This window comes from Manihot esculenta, chromosome 5, assembly GCF_001659605.2.
Source record: "Manihot esculenta cultivar AM560-2 chromosome 5, M.esculenta_v8, whole genome shotgun sequence".
NCBI classification, from domain to species: Eukaryota; Viridiplantae; Streptophyta; class Magnoliopsida; order Malpighiales; family Euphorbiaceae; genus Manihot; species Manihot esculenta.
This window is the reverse complement of record NC_035165.2, coordinates 30,834,164-30,854,478: the sequence shown is the minus strand read 5'-3', so window position 1 is coordinate 30,854,478 and position 20,315 is coordinate 30,834,164. Positions and strand designations below refer to the sequence as shown.

Genomic DNA, 20,315 nt, shown 5'->3' with positions numbered 1-20,315 from the left:
TGTAATATAATAAATTAATAAAAATTAAATAAATACTTAAATATAATCTTTATATAAATTCGTAAAATTTAAAATGATGATAATTAATTAGTATTTTATTCTTTATAAAAAAAGTAATTATTTTTATGTAAATGTATAGGGGTGAGCATTCGGTCGGTTCGGTTTAAAACCAAACCGAATTGAATAAACCGAAAATCAAAATTTTAGTGTTTATGAAAATCAAACCGAATCGATTTTGGTCAGAAACCGAATCGAATCGAACCGATCTGATTCGATTCAGTTCAGTTTGATCGATTTCGATTTTTAATAATTTTTTTATTTTTTATACTTTATTTTTAATATTTTAAAATTTAATTAAAATATTTTAATCTTAATATGATTTATTTTCTCTATATTATTGAAAAAATATATTATTATCACTAATCGGTTCGGTTCGATTTTTTTAATTTTTTTCTGATTAAAATCAAACCGAACTGAAATAATCGAAATTTCTGAAATTAAAAATCAAATCAAACTGAAATATATAAAAAACCAAATTAAATTTTTAAATCAATTTGATTTGATCAATTTTTTAAATTTGAACCGAATACGGTGCACCTACGTAATACCTATCCTATTTATTTGTTGTACGTACTACATAAACATTTTATATGGTACAAAAGTTGCATCTAATAATATTCCTCAAATCCAAATATGGGCATAATCTCATATATAGAATAGAAGCAAACAGAGCCCAAAATGCATCATCTTATTCTGAGATTGGGCTGATGGGCCTGCTGGGCAATTTTTCTAATTCCTAAACCTTCCTTTTAAGTATCCAACTTGGGCAAAGATCTAATTCTCTGATTCACTTCCCCGCATGCCTCTGCACAGCCCAGAAGCCGACACAAACTGGATAGGGAAACACGCCGGCATTCAAGCCGTTCTGGGTCTCTCATCTTATGCATCAATCTTTACGGTAAGCTTGGTTTCGCACTCTTTCTCTTTTCATGAATTGATTTTGCTCTCCAAAAATCCCATTTCGCTTGTTTTTCTATCTATGTCGTGCGGAACGAACCTGTGAAGCTTGGGTTTCTTGAAATAATTTTATGCCCGCCGTGAATGCTTGATTTTAGCTTCAGTCATATTAAGTAGCCGAGGTATGGATTTGATAGTGCATACACATCGTACCCATGAAGGGTTTTGCTTATTTCAACACTTCCATGGAGAAAATAGTAGAAGCAGCAGTGGTTTTGCTGGAGTTAGAGTTAGGGCTAAAGTTGATTCAAGCATGAAAGTCTCTCTAGGAGTTAGAAAGTTTAAACGGAGTCGGGTTTTTGCTGTTTCTGGGGTCGAAGCTTTTCGTTCCAATGGTAAAGTTCAAAGTTTTGATAAGCCGCCAAATGGGCAGTTGGGAAATGGGCACGTTCCTTCGAATCCAATGGATTCTTTGCCGAATCTGGGGGAAGTTGAAAGCAATAATCATCTCCGTAAATTGGTTAGGAATGGGGAATTAGAGGAAGGTTTCAGGTTTCTGGAGAGCATGGTTTATCGAGGGGATATTCCTGATATAGTTCCCTGTACAAGTTTGATTCGTGGTTTTTGCAAGATTGGGAAAACTAGGAAGGCAGCTAGGGTTATGGAGATAGTAGAGGACTCGGGGGCTGTTCCTGATGTAATCACTTACAATGTGTTGACTAGTGGGTATTGTAAGGCAGGGGAGATTGATAAAGCCTTAAGGGTTCTGGACCGAATGGGTGTTGCCCCTGATGTTGTTACATATAATACAATTCTCCGTGCTTTGTGTGATAGTGGAAAATTGAAACAAGCAATGGAAGTTCTTAATAGACAGTTGGAAAAGGAGTGCTATCCAGATGTAATTACATATACCATATTAATTGAGGCGACTTGCAGGGAAGGTGGGGTTGGGCAAGCCATGAAGCTCTTAGATGAGATGCGAAGTAGGGGATGCAAACCAGATGTGGTTACTTACAATGTTCTTGTCAATGGAATATGCAAGGAAGGGAGGTTAGATGAAGCGATCAAGTTCTTAAACAACATGCCATCATATGGATGCCAACCTAATGTGATTACACATAATATTATTTTGCGTAGCATGTGCAGCACTGGCAGGTGGATGGATGCTGAGAGGCTACTGGCTGAAATGGTTCGGAAAGGTTGTTCTCCTAGTGTTGTTACTTTCAACATATTGATTAATTTCTTGTGCCGTAAGGGCTTATTAGGTCGAGCAATTGACATACTGGAGAAGATGCCTAGGCATGGATGCACTCCAAATTCCTTAAGTTACAACCCGTTGCTTCATGGTTTTTGCAAAGAAAAGAAGATGGAAAGGGCAATTGAGTACCTGGAGAAAATGGTGTCTAGGGGTTGTTATCCGGATATTGTGACATACAACACTCTTCTCACAGCACTATGCAAAGATGGGAAGGTTGATGCTGCAGTTGAGATACTTAATCAGCTAAGTTGTAAAGGATGTTCACCAGTTTTGATCACTTACAACACTGTGATTGATGGGCTTTCCAAGGTGGGAAAAACAGATGAAGCTGTGGAACTATTGAAAGAGATGCGAGCAAAGGATCTCAAGCCTGATATAATCACTTACTCTTCACTTATTGGCGGGCTAAGCAGAGAAGGAAAGGTTGATGAAGCAATTAAATCCTTTCATGATTTGGAAGGGCTGGGGATTAAACCTAATGCTATCACCTACAATGCTGTCATGTTGGGACTTTGTAAGGCTCGACAGACCGACCGTGCAATTGACTTCTTGGCTTATATGGTATCAAGGGGATGTAAACCCACTGAAGTTTCATACACCATACTCATTGAAGGCATAGCTTATGAAGGTTTAGCAAAGGAGGCTTTAGAGTTGTTGAATGAGCTGTGCTTAAGAGGAGTTGTGAAGAAAAGTTCGGCTGAAAAGGTGGCAGTAAGGATGTAGCTTACTCTCTATTTAGCGGGTTGCTTCCAGATGCTGGTCTCTGGTAACTTATTCCTTGGATTGTTTCCTGTGCTTCTCTGGCATAATTGATTTCATAAGGGTCCTGCCTTAGTTCTTCCTGATCTTAGTTTTTAACCGTTCACAATGAGCGAAATTGTTCAGTTTTGATAGGTTCGTCTATGTGGTTCTAATATTGGTAGCTAGCTTCATGCCACATGACTTTCACTGGGGCTATCTCTTCTGGTTTTAGTTATAGACACTCATCCAAGTTTTTGCTTTCATCTATACCTTGCTGCTCATCCTTAGTAAAATGATTTCGCCTGGTTGTTTGTTTGTACGTTGTTTAGTGATAAAAATTTGATATTACATATATATATAATTTTTTATTTAAGTGTGTCGTCAGATGAGTTAATGTACACCACCCCCTCTCCCTCAAAGAAAAGAGAAGAAAAGGATAAAAAAATTTCCCAAACACAAGGGAGATTGGTGAAGCAGTATGTAAGAGTGCTTGTAGGAATACAAGTGATATGCTTTCTCCAGGGCTCACCGTGCAATGTGCCACTGCCCACTGAATGTATATGGACCGGGTTGAATTAATTTTATTCATTTTCCCCTAGCACTTTCCTTCTCAATTCAATGAAAACAGAAAACTTTAAATCTTACAGTATAAATATGTTAAATTAGTGTATGATGAATGAAGGATTCTCATATAATTATCATGGGAGTTCTTGAAGAAGAGAAGGAATGCAAGGGGAAAGATGCACATAGCAACCTTGAGGCAGAGCTGCATACCTCATGGATAAGCTATAATCCTGGCAAGCAATTTTATGGGTGTAAAAATTATGGAGTATGTGCTTTGATTTTCAGACATATTTGTTGTAAAGGTTTCATCATTAGTTTTTGTGTTGATTTGAGCTATCCTTAGGTTTATGCAGAGGAGTGATCACTGTGATTTTTTCCAGTGGTTTGATCAGCTATTCCCTAGTAGAACATCATAGATTACATCAGGACTTGTGAAAAAGATTGAGAGATATGAAAAAGAAATTAGAGTTGTAAGACAAAAATACAAAGAAATTGAAGATTTAGTTTGGTGAAATTCTTCTAGGGTGAAGGGGTAGTTGTTTTTATAGGTTGTTATGCGGAATTGTTGTTAGGTTTGAGTGGCATTTTGTTAGAGTATATGGATTATGAATAGGTTATATAATTGTCAATTTCTTGTTATAATGAAATGAAACTAAATTCCTGCTCTAATGAAATAGATCATGATTTCCTCTCAAATTTATGAAATTAATTTCGTGTTCTAATTTTCTGTTATCAATTTCAAGTGATTGAAGATTGATTGGCATAGAAAATAAGAGGAATAATACTTGAACATTGAAATTGAAAACATTAAAAATATATTGATATTGATAAACAATTTACAGTATATTACTTCAATCATGAACAAATATTCTTTAGAATTGTTTTAATGTTGAACTAAGCAAAAAAATAAAATGCAATTCATGGAGGTCATCTAACAAAAATAAAGCTAACTCTTATCCTCCCTAAATAGTATAGTACTTCCAGGATTTGTCCTCCTAATCTCCTTTGACATTCACTGGTATTCTTATCCTTTGAAATAGTAATAGGCCAGTATAGTTCCTAAAAACTAAACAACTTTATAATAATTCACCCTATTCATACTGTATTCCTATCTAACCCTTTGTATCAATCCATTCAAACTCCAATTAGGATTAGTTCTAAAGATCTCTAGATAAGTTAAAATTAGCTACTTGGATGTCATATGGAAGATTTTGAAAGTCTATTGAGACATGCTTTATTTTGATAGCCTACTACCTGTCAAATGAGCGGCAGGATGTTGAATTATTTTTTTTTTTAAAGAAAAGGCAATGACAGGTAACCCGTTGTTGACATGGTAAATTTGATTTCTACCTCACAAATAAGTTCTTCTGACATTGTCTTTTCAAATTCATGATTATTTTTTAAAAATTGAATTAGCGGTGTATATATATATATATTTCTCAAGTTGGATCTAATGAAAGAAATAAAATACCTCTTTTCAAAAAAAATCTGAGAGTTTAATTTTTGGATAAAAAACTTCTATTCTAATAAATCTCTCTATTTAGATTTTATAGCGACTCGAATCCAAATTAGTCCAATGTATATATATGTTTTAATGAAAATATTATATGTGATAACTTGCTTCTTTTTTTTTTTCAAAAATTTATGTGATTTATATGTAATTGCTATCATATTATTTGGTTTTTATGTTATAAAAAAACTAATTAATTAGTTAATTAATTTTAAAAAATATATTAAAATATTTTTAATATTTTTAAAAATTTATCAATTAATTTTTTAATTAATTTTAATATTAAATATTTTTAAAATTTTAAATATTCTTAATATGTAAAGAGTAATTAGTAGGCTTTTTATTAAATTAAAAAAATTAATTAATAAATTTTTTAAAACTGTATAAATTAAATAGTAAAATATTTAATTATTAATTTTAATAAAAATATTAATTAATAAATAATTTAAAATTTTAAAAATATATTTACATTCCATTTCAAAAATATATATATATATTTACATTTTCTTTTTCAAAATCGAGACATGTCGCTCACGAGAAAGTTTGCTGTATGTGGTAAATAGATTTGATGCTCATGCAAGAAAAGAAGACGTTTGTCTTGGGCCGAAGATGGATTACAAGTATGGATTAGGTAACCAAACAGGTAGACGCCGAGTTAATGGGCACTTGAGTTTTATGTCGAAGATAAGAAAAAAAATGGAGATGCGGGGTATCGATCCCCGTACCTCTCGCATGCTAAGCGAGCGCTCTACCATCTGAGCTACATCCCCGTCGGCCATCATTGTTGAAACATATGATTAAGTAGCTCATGGAGTGAAACTAAGACGTCCAGGCAACCCCCGGGCCTTGAAACCAGCGCGTTCAGAGTTCCCACAAATTAAGGAACGCGCACGGGACGTGACTGTGAAGTCGTCAGTTTATTCTTCTGTAGCTCCCACTTTATTCACTGTAGGAATTTCACACGACAACATATATGATATATCCACGGTGCATTGCAAATATTTCAAGTGCAGAAGTTGAACTTTGAGCTTATAAATATCAACCAAAATCCACGGACGAGGGCAGGAAGCAAAGATACAAGTCCTGAAGTTGTTTTTGTGTGCTTTGAACTAACACAGAGAATGGAGAAGGTGCAGGAACTAGAGTGGGCTGAAGCACAGAAGATTGCAATAAGTGAAGACTTGGTAGCTGCAGCTAAACAGCAGCTACAATTTCTTGCTGAGGTCGATAGGCATCGCCAACTCTATGACGGCTCTGCTTTAAACCGAGCTATTCATAGGTTATATGCACTATACCAACTTCTGAAATTTGTTTATGTAATGGGTTTCTTTTATCATGTTCAACAGTATTTGTTTGTAAATAACAAATCCAATGCCAGGTACAAATACTGTTGGCTTCCTTTGCTTGCCAAACAAGCAAAGTCTCAGGTATCAGAAGGCCCTTTGGTCGTGCCACTTGATTGTGAATGGGTTTGGCATTGCCATAAGCTCAATCCGGTAGGTCCCTGGATCATATATTGCGAAATGCATTTTTCAGTCAACATGGACAGAGATTCTGAAATAAAATTCTGGAATAATTGCTTAGGTGCGCTACAAAAATGACTGCAAGGAACTCTATGGGAGAATCCTTGGCAGCCAGAATGTTGTATCCTCCACTCAAGCTTCCTGCAAAAAGCAGACTGAAGAAATATGGAGCAGGATGTATCCTTGTGAACCTTATGAATTGAATCTGAGCACACAAATATCAGAAGATAGCGGCAACAATGTTCTGGGAGCTCAAAAATCCACCAACTATGATCTGGTTTCAGCTGTCAAAAGGCAGAGTTCGTTCTATTATCAGGTAATGGAGAAATTTGACTCATGCAAAACAATCTACTACCATATCATAACTAGATTTTGGCTCAGGTTTCCAAAAGCTGCATTCCTTCCAAATAAGTAAAATTGTAGGTTGGGTTGTCTAGTTTTTGTATCAAGCTGCAAGCAATCCACCACCTTGGCTTCAATATTTGTGGCAGGTGTCCAGATCCCATATGAGTGATGATGTCTATCTTGAAGGAGCTGTAGCTAGATACAAGGGATTTCTGCATTTGATAAAGAGAAACCAGGAGAAGTCGATCAGCCAATTTTGTGTCCCAACTTATGACATTGACCTTATCTGGCACTCTCACCAGCTGCGTCCTGTTTCTTATTGCAAAGATCTGGTGGCAATACTGGGGAGAGTATTAGAGCATGATGATACAGATTCGGACAGAACTAAAGGCAATAAGCTGGATACTGGATGTTTACAGACCACCAAACAGTGGGAAGAGACATTCGGTTCCAGGTACTGGAGAGCAGGAGCTATGTATAGAGGCAGTGTTCCATCACCTCTCACAATCAATGTGAGCCATCTGGACAATTTAAGCAAGGTGGTTGGTTCCAATAAGTATCAAAGTATGCTTCAAATTCCCAAGAAAATGTTTACAGAGGTAGTTTAAAATGTCCCCTTCTACATTTACTCTTCTGAGCTTCATTTGTAATAATTAAATAAAGCCCATAACGAACAAAAGCCAAACCCAATTTCTCATGTGAAATGATATTTCCACCATGATTGAGCTGTAGGATTCGGCTGATATAGATCCTGATTTCTTTTTCAGGTTATGCTGGACATTGTGGATGTCATAAACTTACCTGTCGGGTGTGAAGAAAACCTTTTTGCAACATTTAGTATGAAACAACCGGATATGTTTTTTAAAGGCAACAGAAGCATAAGCATCTTTCCCAAGGCAAAGGAGAGACAAGTAGCTATTTTTCAGAGTGAGCCCAAAGGAGAACTTGTCTGTCAACTTATGACAAATTCATCTTCAGTTCGTTATCTTGCAAGGCCTGGCAGAGTATTGGGCACAGCATCAATCTCTTTACAGGACCTTATGAAACCAGATTCTTCACTGTCATATGAAAGGTGGATTGAGTTGTTTCCAAATTCTGGAACTTTGAGTTCTCAGCCTATCAATCTACGCATTGCACTGTCTTTTACTCCGCCAGTCCAAGCACCATTCATGCTGCACCTAGTTAAGGCACATCGACAGGGTAAAGGGTGGACATGCATAGTGGACGACGCTGGCAATGAGATCATGTCCCTTCAAATGAGGTGCATAAAATTAATTCAGACTGCAATTTTGATTCATAGAAAACATTTTGCCTTTCGGGTAGCTTCTTGTCAATTCTGTACTGAAAATAATACACAGCTCTTTTGATGAACAGCATAGCTTGTCTCAATGTTGAGACAGGTGCCTCACAACTCATACCAAGAGAGAAGTAATAGTGACCAGTTGTTGATCTTACTATCACTGAGCTCCCTAACATTCTTGCTTTAATCTGTCATTTTTATTAAATTTCTCCCTTTGCATCTCATTGCTGCATGGAATTCTGCATCTGATGAGACATTTGCTGGACTGAGTTAACCAACATTTGAATAATTATCAGGGATTCAATGAAAGTGGAGGCAAAATATGGCTACCTTTTCAAAAAGGAAGCTGTTGGCATGACTACTTCTGGTGAAACTCCTATACTTGCAGAGTTTCTTGGAGCAGGATGGTCTCTGCTAAACTCTACCTGGCGGTTTCAGCTTCAGAATAAACTCAATAATGTTGGTCAGATCTTTGAGCTTACAGGTCGCCAAAAGGTGAAGATCTATGTCAATCGGCCTTAGTAACTGGTGCTTGGATGAATGCTAACAAGTTCAGACATGGAACCTTCGTTGGAAAAATATATTGGAATAAAGCAATTCTATCTTAAAATTTCTATCCAGCGTGCAGCATAATGATTTTAATATGCTTTTCTTTTCCAGGTGGTTATTTTACCTGGTAGAAAATTGGAGTATGAAAATGGAAGCTGTGAGAAGCATAAAAGGGCAGAGAACATGATGACAGCAGTTGAATTCTCTGCAAAACATCCTTATGGAAGAGCTGTGGCATTATTCAATTTGAAGTCTGGCTTTGTGCAGGTATAGTTTTTGTCAAGAACACAGTTTTAGAAAGTCACAGGCTCATCATTTTTGTGCTTTATTCTAACAGATCAATGAAGAATGGCTAGTATTTCCTGGGATACTGTTGGCCTTTTTACTTGCTAATACTTTGAGGAAGGAAGGTGATTTCAATCTCAGTGCCAACAGGGAGAGTCCTAGAGAATTGGATGATGCCTTAAAGCAAGCAATGATCTCAAAAATGGAGAGTGACTTTGATTGGGAGACTACTGGGTGCGAAAACTGTTATGCTGTGCATGCAATTGGTGGAACCGAGTATAACACATCCAATGCTGAATGCAAAGTAGGAGATATAATGAAGAGCACCACGTGCGGAGGCTGCGGTGGTCGTTGTGGGGGAGGGAGCTGTGGGGGTGGTTGTGGTGGTGGTGGCTGTGGGGGAGGGAGCTGTAGAGGTGGTTGTGGTGGGGGGTGTAATAGCGGCCATGAGACAAAATAGGCTCTTTCTGCATCATATAGTATATTGCATTAAGCTCCACTTTTAAACAAGACTTACATAAATAAGGATGGCTGGAGTATTTAAAGTCTTAAATAATGTGTTGTTGATCAACTTTTAATAAACATAAAATTGCCCTCTAACAGTTTGTTTTCTTTACGTTGAGTTTTGAAACTTCTCCATACACAAACTTTCATATTAACGTTAAACGAGCAATAGTCTAAAATGGAGGCAAATTATTCGTTCTAACCCAATGAAATTATAACGTATTGGTAAAAAAATATTAATAGTTCGTTAATATAATTTCATCACATATTTTTAAAAAATGTATTTGATAAGATTAATAATTAAAATTATCAATTTCAAAAGAAAAAAAAATTATTATGTTATATATATATAAATATACATATATAATTTCATTAACATAAAAAGACACTAGAAATTTTTATATTAACTTATTATTTTGTTAATTTTTACACTATAAATTTTTATTTTTATAAAAAACTTTATTTTCAAAAAAATATGTTTACTAGTATTTTTTTATTAATTAAAAAATATAATTAAAAGTAGGAAATATTTAATTTTTTATAATAACTTTAATGAATAGTTCTAAATCTATCTAAAAATCAAAACATAGTTGATTCATATATCCTATCCATTTTACTTTAAGAAAAAATTTTGAAAAGGCTCAAGTTGAATCAAATAAACTACCCATACAATGAAGAAATGCTTATATATATATATATTGTTAGCTTTTTTTTATTAACACTTTTGTTTTGTTTATATTTTTGGAATGTAAAAAAGAATGGCCATACCTTATGTAATTTCAATATTTAATTTAGAATATCTATAATTATTACTTAGAGTTGAAAGAAAGGATAAGAAGTTTAAAATAGTTAAGATATTTAAGATAATCACACATTTACAAAATACCGTCCCATTTCATCCTAATTCATCAGATTTGAGATGTAATATGATTTTAAAAAATGAACTGGATTTTTTTTGAACAATGGCTTAACTATGTGTTCATTGATCTTATTAATATCTGTGGCGTATAGTTCTTTGATGAGTTTTTTTTCAAATCATGAAAGAAAGAAAAAGAAATGAAAATTGAGCAAACTAAAAAATTATTTTCATATTCAGGGCGTCAAACAAATTTATTCGTTTATTTGATATTTTAATTGTCGAATAAAGTGTTGAACATGTTATGTCAGTGTGGCACACGCCGGCAATGTTCGATATTTATAGTGTAATATCATCACATTAGCTCCATGTAAAATTCTGTATACAGATTCAATTTAAGACACTTTATATATTTACATTATATATCTTTTGAAAAATTATAAAAAAATTTGTGGGTTTTAATTTTTAGTCACTCTATCAAACTTTAGACAACTTAAAGTTTTTTGTTTACTATTATCAAGCTGATAAAATTTTTAATTTTCATCCCTAAATCCAGTTTATGTTTTCATAAAAAGTGATCATTTCATGATTGAAATTGTCTAAAATTTTGTAAATGGACTAAAAATTAAAACTCCCTAAATTTTTTAGTGTAATTTTTTAAAACAAATAAAATGTAAATATATAAAGTGTCTTAGGCAGAATGTGTGCACAGGAGTTGACATAGTGATGTCTACCAATGTGTTAAACAAGTTCGAAATTATAAGTATCAAACTTTATTGATGTGGCATGTTTGACACTTTGAGTATCGAACAAATCTTTGTTCAACACTTTGAGTATTGAATAATCTTGTTCGATACTTTGAGTGTCGAACAAGGTTATCGAACAACCTTGTTAGACACTCAAAGTATCGAACAACCTTGTTCGATAAAGTGTCGAACAACCTTGTTAAACAAACTTGTTTGATTCCATGAATCTGAAAATAATTTTTTAATTTGCATGATTTTCAATTTTTTTTCTTGTATGATTTAAAAAAAAAAGCTTTCTTTGATGGGATGAATCAATTGACTTAGAGCCTCACTTTTGGTGCCAAAATTTTAACTGGGATTTAAAATAACTAATGGACCACAAATCTTAAAAACTAGCACATATGTCAAAGCCTCACTACAATAATCTGTCGGAATAGTAACGGATATTAGTAACGGATTTAAATCCGTTACAAATTTGTAACAGATTAGTAACGGATTTTATATTCCGTTATTAATTTTTATTATTTAGTAACGGATTAATAATCCGTTACTAAATCTGTTACTTAATAAAATTATTTATAAATTTAATAACGGATTTTGAGATCCGTTATAAATCCGTTACTAAATCAACTAAAAATTAGTAACGGATTTCAATCCGTTAATAAATTTGTTACTAAATCGGTTATTAAATAAATAAATTAAATAAATAAAATAGTAACGGATTTAATAACGGAATGCAATATATTATATAATTAGTAACGGATTTAGTAACGGATTTAATTCGTTACTATTTTTTTAATATAAAAATTGATTTTTTATTTTTTCAAATTCTAAATTTTCTTTTTAAGTTTAGTAACGGATTTAGTCCGTTACTAAATCCGTTACTAATCTAAAAATTAGTAACGGATTAAGAAATCCGTTACTAAAATTTGGAGAATAATACTGCCTTTTTATTTTAGTTCGCCCGCGTTTTTTTTAAAAAATTTAGTAACGGATTTAATCCGTTACTAAATCCGTTACTAATCTAAAAATTAGTAACGGATTAAGAAATCCGTTACTAAAATTTAAAGAATAATACCGCCTTTTTATTTTAGTTTGCCCGCATTTTTTTTTAAACAATTAGTAACGGATTAAATCCGTTACTAAATCCGTTACTAATTCGCGTATTTATACACTCACCTATTTTATCTCCCTTCACTTCATTCATTTTCTTTCTCTCCATTTTATTTCCCTTCATTTCATTCATTTTCTTTCTCCTCTTCTCTCCTCATTTCTTCATTTCTCCCTTATCTTTTTTTTTTCTTAATTATTAACTCCAATTTTTTTCATTTTCTTTCATTTCCTTCAATTTTCTCTTCAATTTTCTTTCATTTCCTTCAATTTTCTCTTCAATTTTCTTTCAATATTGATCTTTCTTTTATCACTTGATTTTTGTTTTATTTTCTCTCATATTTTTTTCTTTCATTTTCTTATATTTTCTTTCATTTTCTCTTCCACTTTCTATCATTTTCCCTTCCTTATTCATTCATTTACTTTCTTTTCTCTCATATATATACTCTAACCTTTTTTTTTACATTCTTTTGTATATCTTCATTTTCTCTTTATTTTTCTTCATTTTTTCTTCATCTTTCTCTCATTTTCTTTCTTTTTTCTATTTTTTCTTCCTTTTTTCTCATTTCCTTTAATTTTCCCTTTTTTCTTATTTGCTCTTCATTTTTATCATTATTTTCTTTTATTTTTTTTCTTTTGTTATTTTCTCTTTTATATCTCATTTTTTTCTATTCTCTCACATTTATTCTTTTTTTAAATTTTCTCATGTAATTTTATAATAATTTTCTCATAAAATTATTAAAATTTAAAATATTAAAGTTAATATTTAATATAAAATACAATGAAAAAATTAATAGTTTACCATAATTAAATTATTATCTAATGTAAAATATAATGAAATAAATTAATTTCATTTAAAAAAAATGAAATAAATTAATAATTTAATATAATTTTTAAAATTAACAATATATTTAATAACGAAATATAAATTTAAAATATTTTTTTTATTTTTTATTTTATCAAATTAGTAACGGATTAGTAACAGATATAATTTATTTATATATTTTTAATTTTTATTAAATTAGTAACGGATTTGAAATCCGTTATTAAATTTCGTTACAAATCCGTTACTAAATCCGTTACTAAATCAGTAACGGATTGCTAATCGGTTACTATTGCATTAGCAACGAAGTTCATAGTAACGGATGTAAATCCGTTACTAATCCGTTACTAAACTGATTACTAACGGATTTTTCATTGATTAGTAACGGAAAAATCCGTTACTAATCCGAAAAAATCTTGTAGTGCCTAAAGATAATGATTATTATCAATTTATTTTTCATATGTATCATAAGTTTAATTATTAATTGACAAGGAGTCTTTTACATTCATAGAGATGCAAAAAAATTGAGAGCTTTGCCTAATTTAGTAACTAAAAGAAAGTCCTTTTTTATCAGAGATAAGGTCTTTCATTAATAAGGCTAAAGTCTAAAAAATTATAACTAGACCCAAATATATAATAAGCAAATCCAATGTCCAACTAGCCTAAAGAAAAAAAAATCACACCCAAAGTCCAAAGACTATCAAGCCCAACTCGTAAAAGAATCCTAGTAGCCAAAGGAACTAGGGGATATCTAACTCATTACCAAACAACCTTATATTTCTAAGCTACAATAGTGCCAATGGAACCAAAACTCCCTACAGTAGACACCACCAATGAAACTCTGAGAACAACTAAACAAAACCAAGCATAGGATGTTTTTCAATAACAACAAACTTCGAGAAGGTAGTCGCTATAGGAGAGCCAAAAAATCAGTATATATGCCAATGGATCTGAGCTAATAGAGACGTATGTAGCGAGTAGAACCCTTTGACACCATCAGTCTTTGAGAGACTGGATGGTTGAAGATGCACCACTGGGAACATTCCCAAGAGATATATGCCCAGAAAAAGGAGAACTCTTAGTTTAAGCCCTAATAGAAAAATAGTAAAAGGGGCAGTAAGAGCCCTATCCCATAGCTAACCAACAAACAACCATTTCAACTCTTCATCATATGCACTAGTGTATCCTAGAGTAAAAAATAATGAAAAGACGTTGTAGCCCTTACTATTTATATGTAGACCAAACACACGTAACGAAAAACAAAACAAAGAATTAGAGAAGTAAACACCAAGAACCCTCATAGTTTTCCACTAGACCTATCAAAAAAATAAATAAAATAAAAAAAATAAAAGATGAAAAAATCACTCAAAGACATGAAGAGAAAACTCAGACTTCGAATAAAAAAAAAGACCCTTTATACTCGAATGAAGTAAAGGAAAATTAATTTGCGATAATAGTTATTGGACGTATCATAAAAAAAAGATGTTAATAAAAGAAGAGAATCTTTTTCTAATTCAAAATTAAAGAGAGAGTGCTGGAAAGATATTTTTTTATAAAAATCTAATAAGAGATAAATCATCATTCAAAATTTATATAAATATTATTCCCATTTACACATTAAATAATATTGAATAAACACCTCAAAGTTAGTTTTTTTATAGCACAACATGATCCAAAACATGCATAACTTTTTCAATCATTTCCTTATTCTTGTAATAAAAGCTCATTTCTAATAAATAATTTATAAACTAGGTCACATAGATGAAGCTTGTGGACACTTTGCATTGGCACCAACTACTTGAACATTATCCTCTATTTGAAGCGTCATTATCTGCAACCACAATTGGATATGCGGTCAAATAACACACTGCTCCCTGCACTAGCGTAATCAACATGCAGATTTCCTTACTCGCTATTACAACTTTGGCATCTTCAATCCCAATCCCTACACTATAAACCCTAACCATTTGCAGTTGTTGTTGTGAGAGTGAAGGTGGTGGTAGTGTTAGCAACATTTTACGGTATAGTACTGGCTGCTTTTTGTAAGCGTCCTGCACAATCCTCTATAGTCTATAATATCCTTGGCTCACTTGTTTGGTCCTTAGTCTCATATCGGTGTTTAGTACATACCAACCATCACAAGAATTTGATAAATTGTATGCTAAATTCTAGGGATAATGACATAATCACTTGAGTTCATGTACCTTTCCAGTAAGTAGATGGTGAGAATATGATTGAGTACCGACATCAAAACCTTTAATGGTGGGGGAGGAATTTTTCCATTAACTTTCTAAGCGCTGTGCTCTACAGCATAGCCCCTAGAGTTTACTTCCTTAAAGTCCAAAAATACAACAATACAACCAGCAAATCATTAGGGCAATAGATGCGGCCCATATGCAAAACAAGCATAAGTCCAAGCCAACAAAACTAAGGAGTCCTATAGCCCATACCCCAAAACCCAAGGGTAATCTAAAAGCCTCTTTAAATTCAATTGCAACCACCATCACCATTACCAATTAGCAGCTACTGGAGGGAGAGAATAGAAACATTAACACTCCTTGTGTCACGGTTTCAGATTTTAGCAATCGCCAGGAACCGTGCGGCACTTGACTTGAACACCTTCAAGCCAAGTCAGCCTTAAGAATCACCCAATATCCTGTGAACATGAATACCTTGATTAGTCAATGTTATATAAACGAACAACGAAGCCAACAGACAGCATTCCATCAGAAGCCTCACAGTAGGTACAAAAGATAAGAACTGAACATGGAAATTCATGAACAGGCTACTTATTTTATTATAAGGGCAAAATAGTAATTATACACTATCATCGATGCAATCGTTACAATAATTCTCACCTCCCTTGTAGACAGGGGGGACGGTCTACAAGGAGTGAAGGCACAACTTGGATCTCCGTAGGCCTACGGTAGCCAACTGGGCCCAGCCCCAGCTGGTGGCCAACTAGTCACTCCCCCCTAAAGAGCCTTAAGAACAACTTGGCCTATGGCAGGAGGAGACATCAACATGTCTCATATGACACCCCCCCTAAAACAAATACATGGAAAGGAATTACAACAAATTGTCTCGGCCATTATCTTCCTACTAATTTCTACTATTTTATCCTAATATTGCTTTCTAGGAATTTCCATGTTGGAAAATTACAGTTTTGGTCCCTGAAAACTCTATGACCCTGACACTCCCCCACTTAAACGGTCGACGTCCTCGTCGACTGGGTTTGTTGGGGTTCTTCAATCTTTGAGTCCGACATTCTTAGGCTTGCAGTGTGATTTGATCCCAGTCCTGCTCAATTAAATTGTTGGACAGCCTTAATCCTTAGTATTTCCTCCCAATTGATCTCTATGGACTGCTACTTCTTAATGATGATGAGACCACAAAAGCTCTATCTTCTGGTGGTAAATGGTCTGCCCTTGATTCCTTAGACTACTGCAAATGGTGCTAGAAATTATTGCTCTCCTCCTCTGCATGAACTTATTGCCTGAAGTCATTGATCACTGGTTCTTTTCTCTGCACGAACTTATTGCCTGAAGTCATTGATCACTAGTTCTTTTATCCTAAACCTGTCTCGCCATTACACGTCTTTAATTGTCGACCTTACTCCTTGCCTCAAAAGCACGACCCCATCGGGCAACAAATCTATCAACCTGCATACACTCGTGCCACACGACATCGTGATTAACCTGTAATAGTCTCATAAGAAAGATTAGTACCACCCATGTCAGATTCAAATACAATTTAGTTTAGCAAGTCATCTAAAATACAACCCATTACAACTCAACAGGTGTGACAACCGCACTTGACCACTAAGACTTGAACTGATTTTACCCATTCCCTTGACCTAACACCACGTAATCCCACTTGCAGCGAAGCTCGGCGAATACTCCTAAGAAATCGGTGTCTCCATTGTCAATAGAGATCACTCCACACTCTCTTTCTCTCTTGTCCATTTTACAGTCCTCCCCGGTATTATGCTCACTTCATCTCCTTTTTCTCTCTCCCTAAAAATGTAGTTAATGCAAAATGCTTACAAAACGACACACATTACATACCAAATAACCACGACCACTGAACCCTATGAGCCGCAGAAGACTACTCAAAATAGCTACTAAGATTGACTATACGTAAAGCAATTAATATCATCATTATGATTCAATAATAAGAAATTACTAGAAGATACCCCCTTTATTATGCCGCTTTCATCATAGCTCTCAACATCGACTTGCCTCACCAACTTGGCTTAAGCAACCTGTGCTTCTCGACCTATCTCGGTCCTCTTCCACGTTGATCCACTTGTGAGAACTTTTGTTTAGCCCTGAGGTCTCTTTCCTGCTCAACAACAAGGGTAGGACTAAATTTGTCCTTTTAATTATACATTATTTTCCAATCCTCTTTTTAAGGAAGCTATACCCTGTATGTTCACAATATCTGTTAGCGCCAACTTGTCAAGTCCCACATCACGAGGAACTTGACTCAATAATACACAAAATATCTCAAAATGAATAACTAAAAATAAAGTAAGACAAAGGATAATATCAGGAAACACCAAAGCATTATACTTGTCTGATGTGAGAGAGTTCCCTCTTGTTAAATTCCTTCTCTCGTACTGAATTGTCACCAAGGATCTGCATCTCTCCTCATTACCTTGAGCCCCACACTCCTTTTGACTAGCTCACTGGTCCTCACTTTTGCCAGTTTCCACTTATCCTCCTTCTTTTGTCGTAGGATGAGTGAATTACTTGCTTTCACAACCCTGTTGCTCTCAATGGAATTTGATACAACTCTCGCCCAATGTCACCCTACATGCCTCTTGGTTGTCCGATCAAAATGTTCACTTACCTCAAAGAGAATGAACATGTGCTCGGCCATCATAGTTGGTTGGCACCTATCATCCATTGTTTCATACTCTTGTAATTGTTATTTTCCTTTTTAGGGTATGCCCTTCCTATTTTGATGCTCGTTTTCTGTATTCTTGTAAAGGATATGTTTTTGAGAGATGAGGCAACTACCACCTCTGATCTATCACCATCTCATCCACACCAGTGTTTCACATGGATCCCTCAAGGCTCTTCTTTCTGCACTAACAACGCTGCACAACATAGCAAGAGGTATAGGAGCAATAACTTGCTCACTAATTACGCACCATGATCAAGTAATTTATAAAAGAATATCATAACAGTTGATAACCATGGTACTCACTTCTCATAATGACCACATTTATTTATTTACTTATTTTGTTCCACTTACTCACAAATAGACAATACTTCATCGAATGATACTTTTTGTCGAGTTTACTCTTGCACCCCCTCGTGCTGGATAGCCACTAGTTTCTTCTTCACTACTCTTGATTACCTCTCCTTTATTAAGGAACAATTATTGGACAATACAGAGATAACTTGTGTCTTTCTTGGGAGACGCCACACCCATTAACGTCTCGGATTCACTACAGAGAGGAATTGTGAAGTCCATCTTGCTTTTCGATGTCCTTGATTAAGCGAGTTTGTCAAAGGACATGCTCACATTAATCCCTGCACTCAAGTTGTCCACTTTATCTCTATTTACTCATATCATCCACTTCCGTTTTAGTCTTGATTCTAGCAATTGTGTAAACAGTCCACGAATCTTGTATCTGTGCCCGCTTTGTAGCATCAACTCCAATATACCTGACGCCGGGCAATGATATGTTGTTTTATACTAGCTCCGATTCTCATTTCCTCTCTTAAAGTCCTCCATGAGACTTTAAAGATCTCCTCGTCCATCCCATGTCCCTTATTTGACACACAACTCGCAGAATATTTCCATCATGCTTGATCCCTTCACGCGAATAATACTACCTTAGACGAGGAGGAACAAGAAAGTACAAACAACCTAGAGTTGACAACTCTATGATTTATACCTTATGTTCCCTCCTCCCTTACTCACCAAGTCCTTCAAGACCTTCGAAGCCTTTTTGCCCAAGCAATTTGTAGAATAATATGGCTTTCTTCATAGAGAACACTTCATACTGCTTAGTTATGCCACTTCTATGTCATCTTGTTAATCACATTCCAGATCGCTCCCCCACTTACTGCCTTAGCCCATCTTCTTAGGCGGCTATCAATTAGATACCAGAGTTGAACATCTCTTTCACTCCTTGGTAATAGAATCAACTCAATCTTAGTCATCCTTTGCTCTACACCATATTCAGGAAGGTTTTAAGCTCATCCATGTCTCTTGAATTTGTTGTCACAATCCGCTTACTCTATTAAAATCAAGTGCCACAATCTTTTGTGTTAGCCATATATGCTAAACAATTCCTTTATGTACTTTCCTTATGAACACTTTGTTGGAGTTTACCAACTCTCTTGAATAACGAATATTACATTCTTGTAGTAAAATTGAAGCTTACCATTTCATATCCCTTTTCTCATGTCCAGTGGGAACGCTCTCTATCCATAAGACTTTACACTTTCATCCTTGGAATAAATTTAGCTTTATAGTTCGATCACATAAATGTTGTTCTTTATATATATGCACAATCACAATTCCCAATAATATTAACAAATAAGTTCATATTAAAGAGAAAATCATTTACCTCCATCCCACGACACAGATTGAGGTTCTGGGATTCCACCCTTGCCTACTTCATAGGCATTAGCTCGTAATGCACGCCATTAATAAATGTTCCTCTGGTTCACTTCTGAAGTATTGCTCATAGTCTCTCCTATGTTATCTTTAATATTCTTGCACCATTCCTGCAAGCAAAACAATACATGAGAGGCTTTTGCCTCACTTTTGTCTCAGGAGGCCTCTTGCCTCAATTGTGTCTCAGAAGGCCTCTTGCCTCAATTCTGCCTTGTGAGGCCTCTTGCCTCAATTATGTCTCAGAAGGCCTCTTGCCTTAATTTTTGAGTGAAATGGTCTTGGGATTCTCAGATGGCCTCAAGCTCTATTGGCTCATCCTCCCCCTTATCACTATACCCTGAGGTCATTACTCCCTCTCCAAGGGCCACTAAAAGGAAGTAGGTAGCACCTAGTCATTACCCTCTCTCCAGAAGACATTTCCAATGGAGTGTGCAGTACTAGGCTATTACCTCTCTCCCAATGGTGTCCCGATGGAGCGTGCAACACCTCTAGTTAATATGGCCAGTCTAGCTCGAAGGCTCATGCTTTTGTCTTCTTTGCCTCACAATGTGTTATTACTCCACGTAGCTTCATAATTGGGAGGTCACTACCTCCCCCTTTTCCCC

At 34.7% G+C, this 20,315-nt stretch overlaps 2 protein-coding genes and 1 non-coding gene across 3 annotated transcripts; 2 read left to right on the top strand and 1 right to left on the bottom strand.

The window, feature by feature from the left end:
• Positions 1-811: 811 nt before the first annotated feature.
• Positions 812-3,329, top strand: LOC110615312 (pentatricopeptide repeat-containing protein At1g09900). The gene is made up of 2 exons (XM_021757132.2): positions 812-958; positions 1,066-3,329. Exon 2 carries the CDS (start codon positions 1,142-1,144, stop codon positions 2,936-2,938), a length of 1,797 nt encoding a protein of 598 aa, XP_021612824.1. The 5' UTR covers positions 812-958; positions 1,066-1,141; the 3' UTR covers positions 2,939-3,329.
• A 2,397-nt stretch (positions 3,330-5,726) lies between these two features.
• Positions 5,727-9,492, top strand: LOC110615440 (glycine-rich domain-containing protein 2). Its single transcript, XM_021757280.2, has 8 exons — positions 5,727-6,309; positions 6,409-6,526; positions 6,615-6,869; positions 7,045-7,497; positions 7,666-8,159; positions 8,495-8,693; positions 8,859-9,014; positions 9,085-9,492. Exons 1-8 carry the CDS (start codon positions 6,152-6,154, stop codon positions 9,490-9,492), a joined length of 2,241 nt encoding a protein of 746 aa, XP_021612972.1. The 5' UTR covers positions 5,727-6,151.
• TRNAA-AGC lies at positions 5,728-5,800 on the bottom strand. The gene has a single exon. It is a non-coding gene; the product is annotated as a tRNA-Ala (tRNA).
• Positions 9,493-20,315: the final 10,823 nt, after the last annotated feature.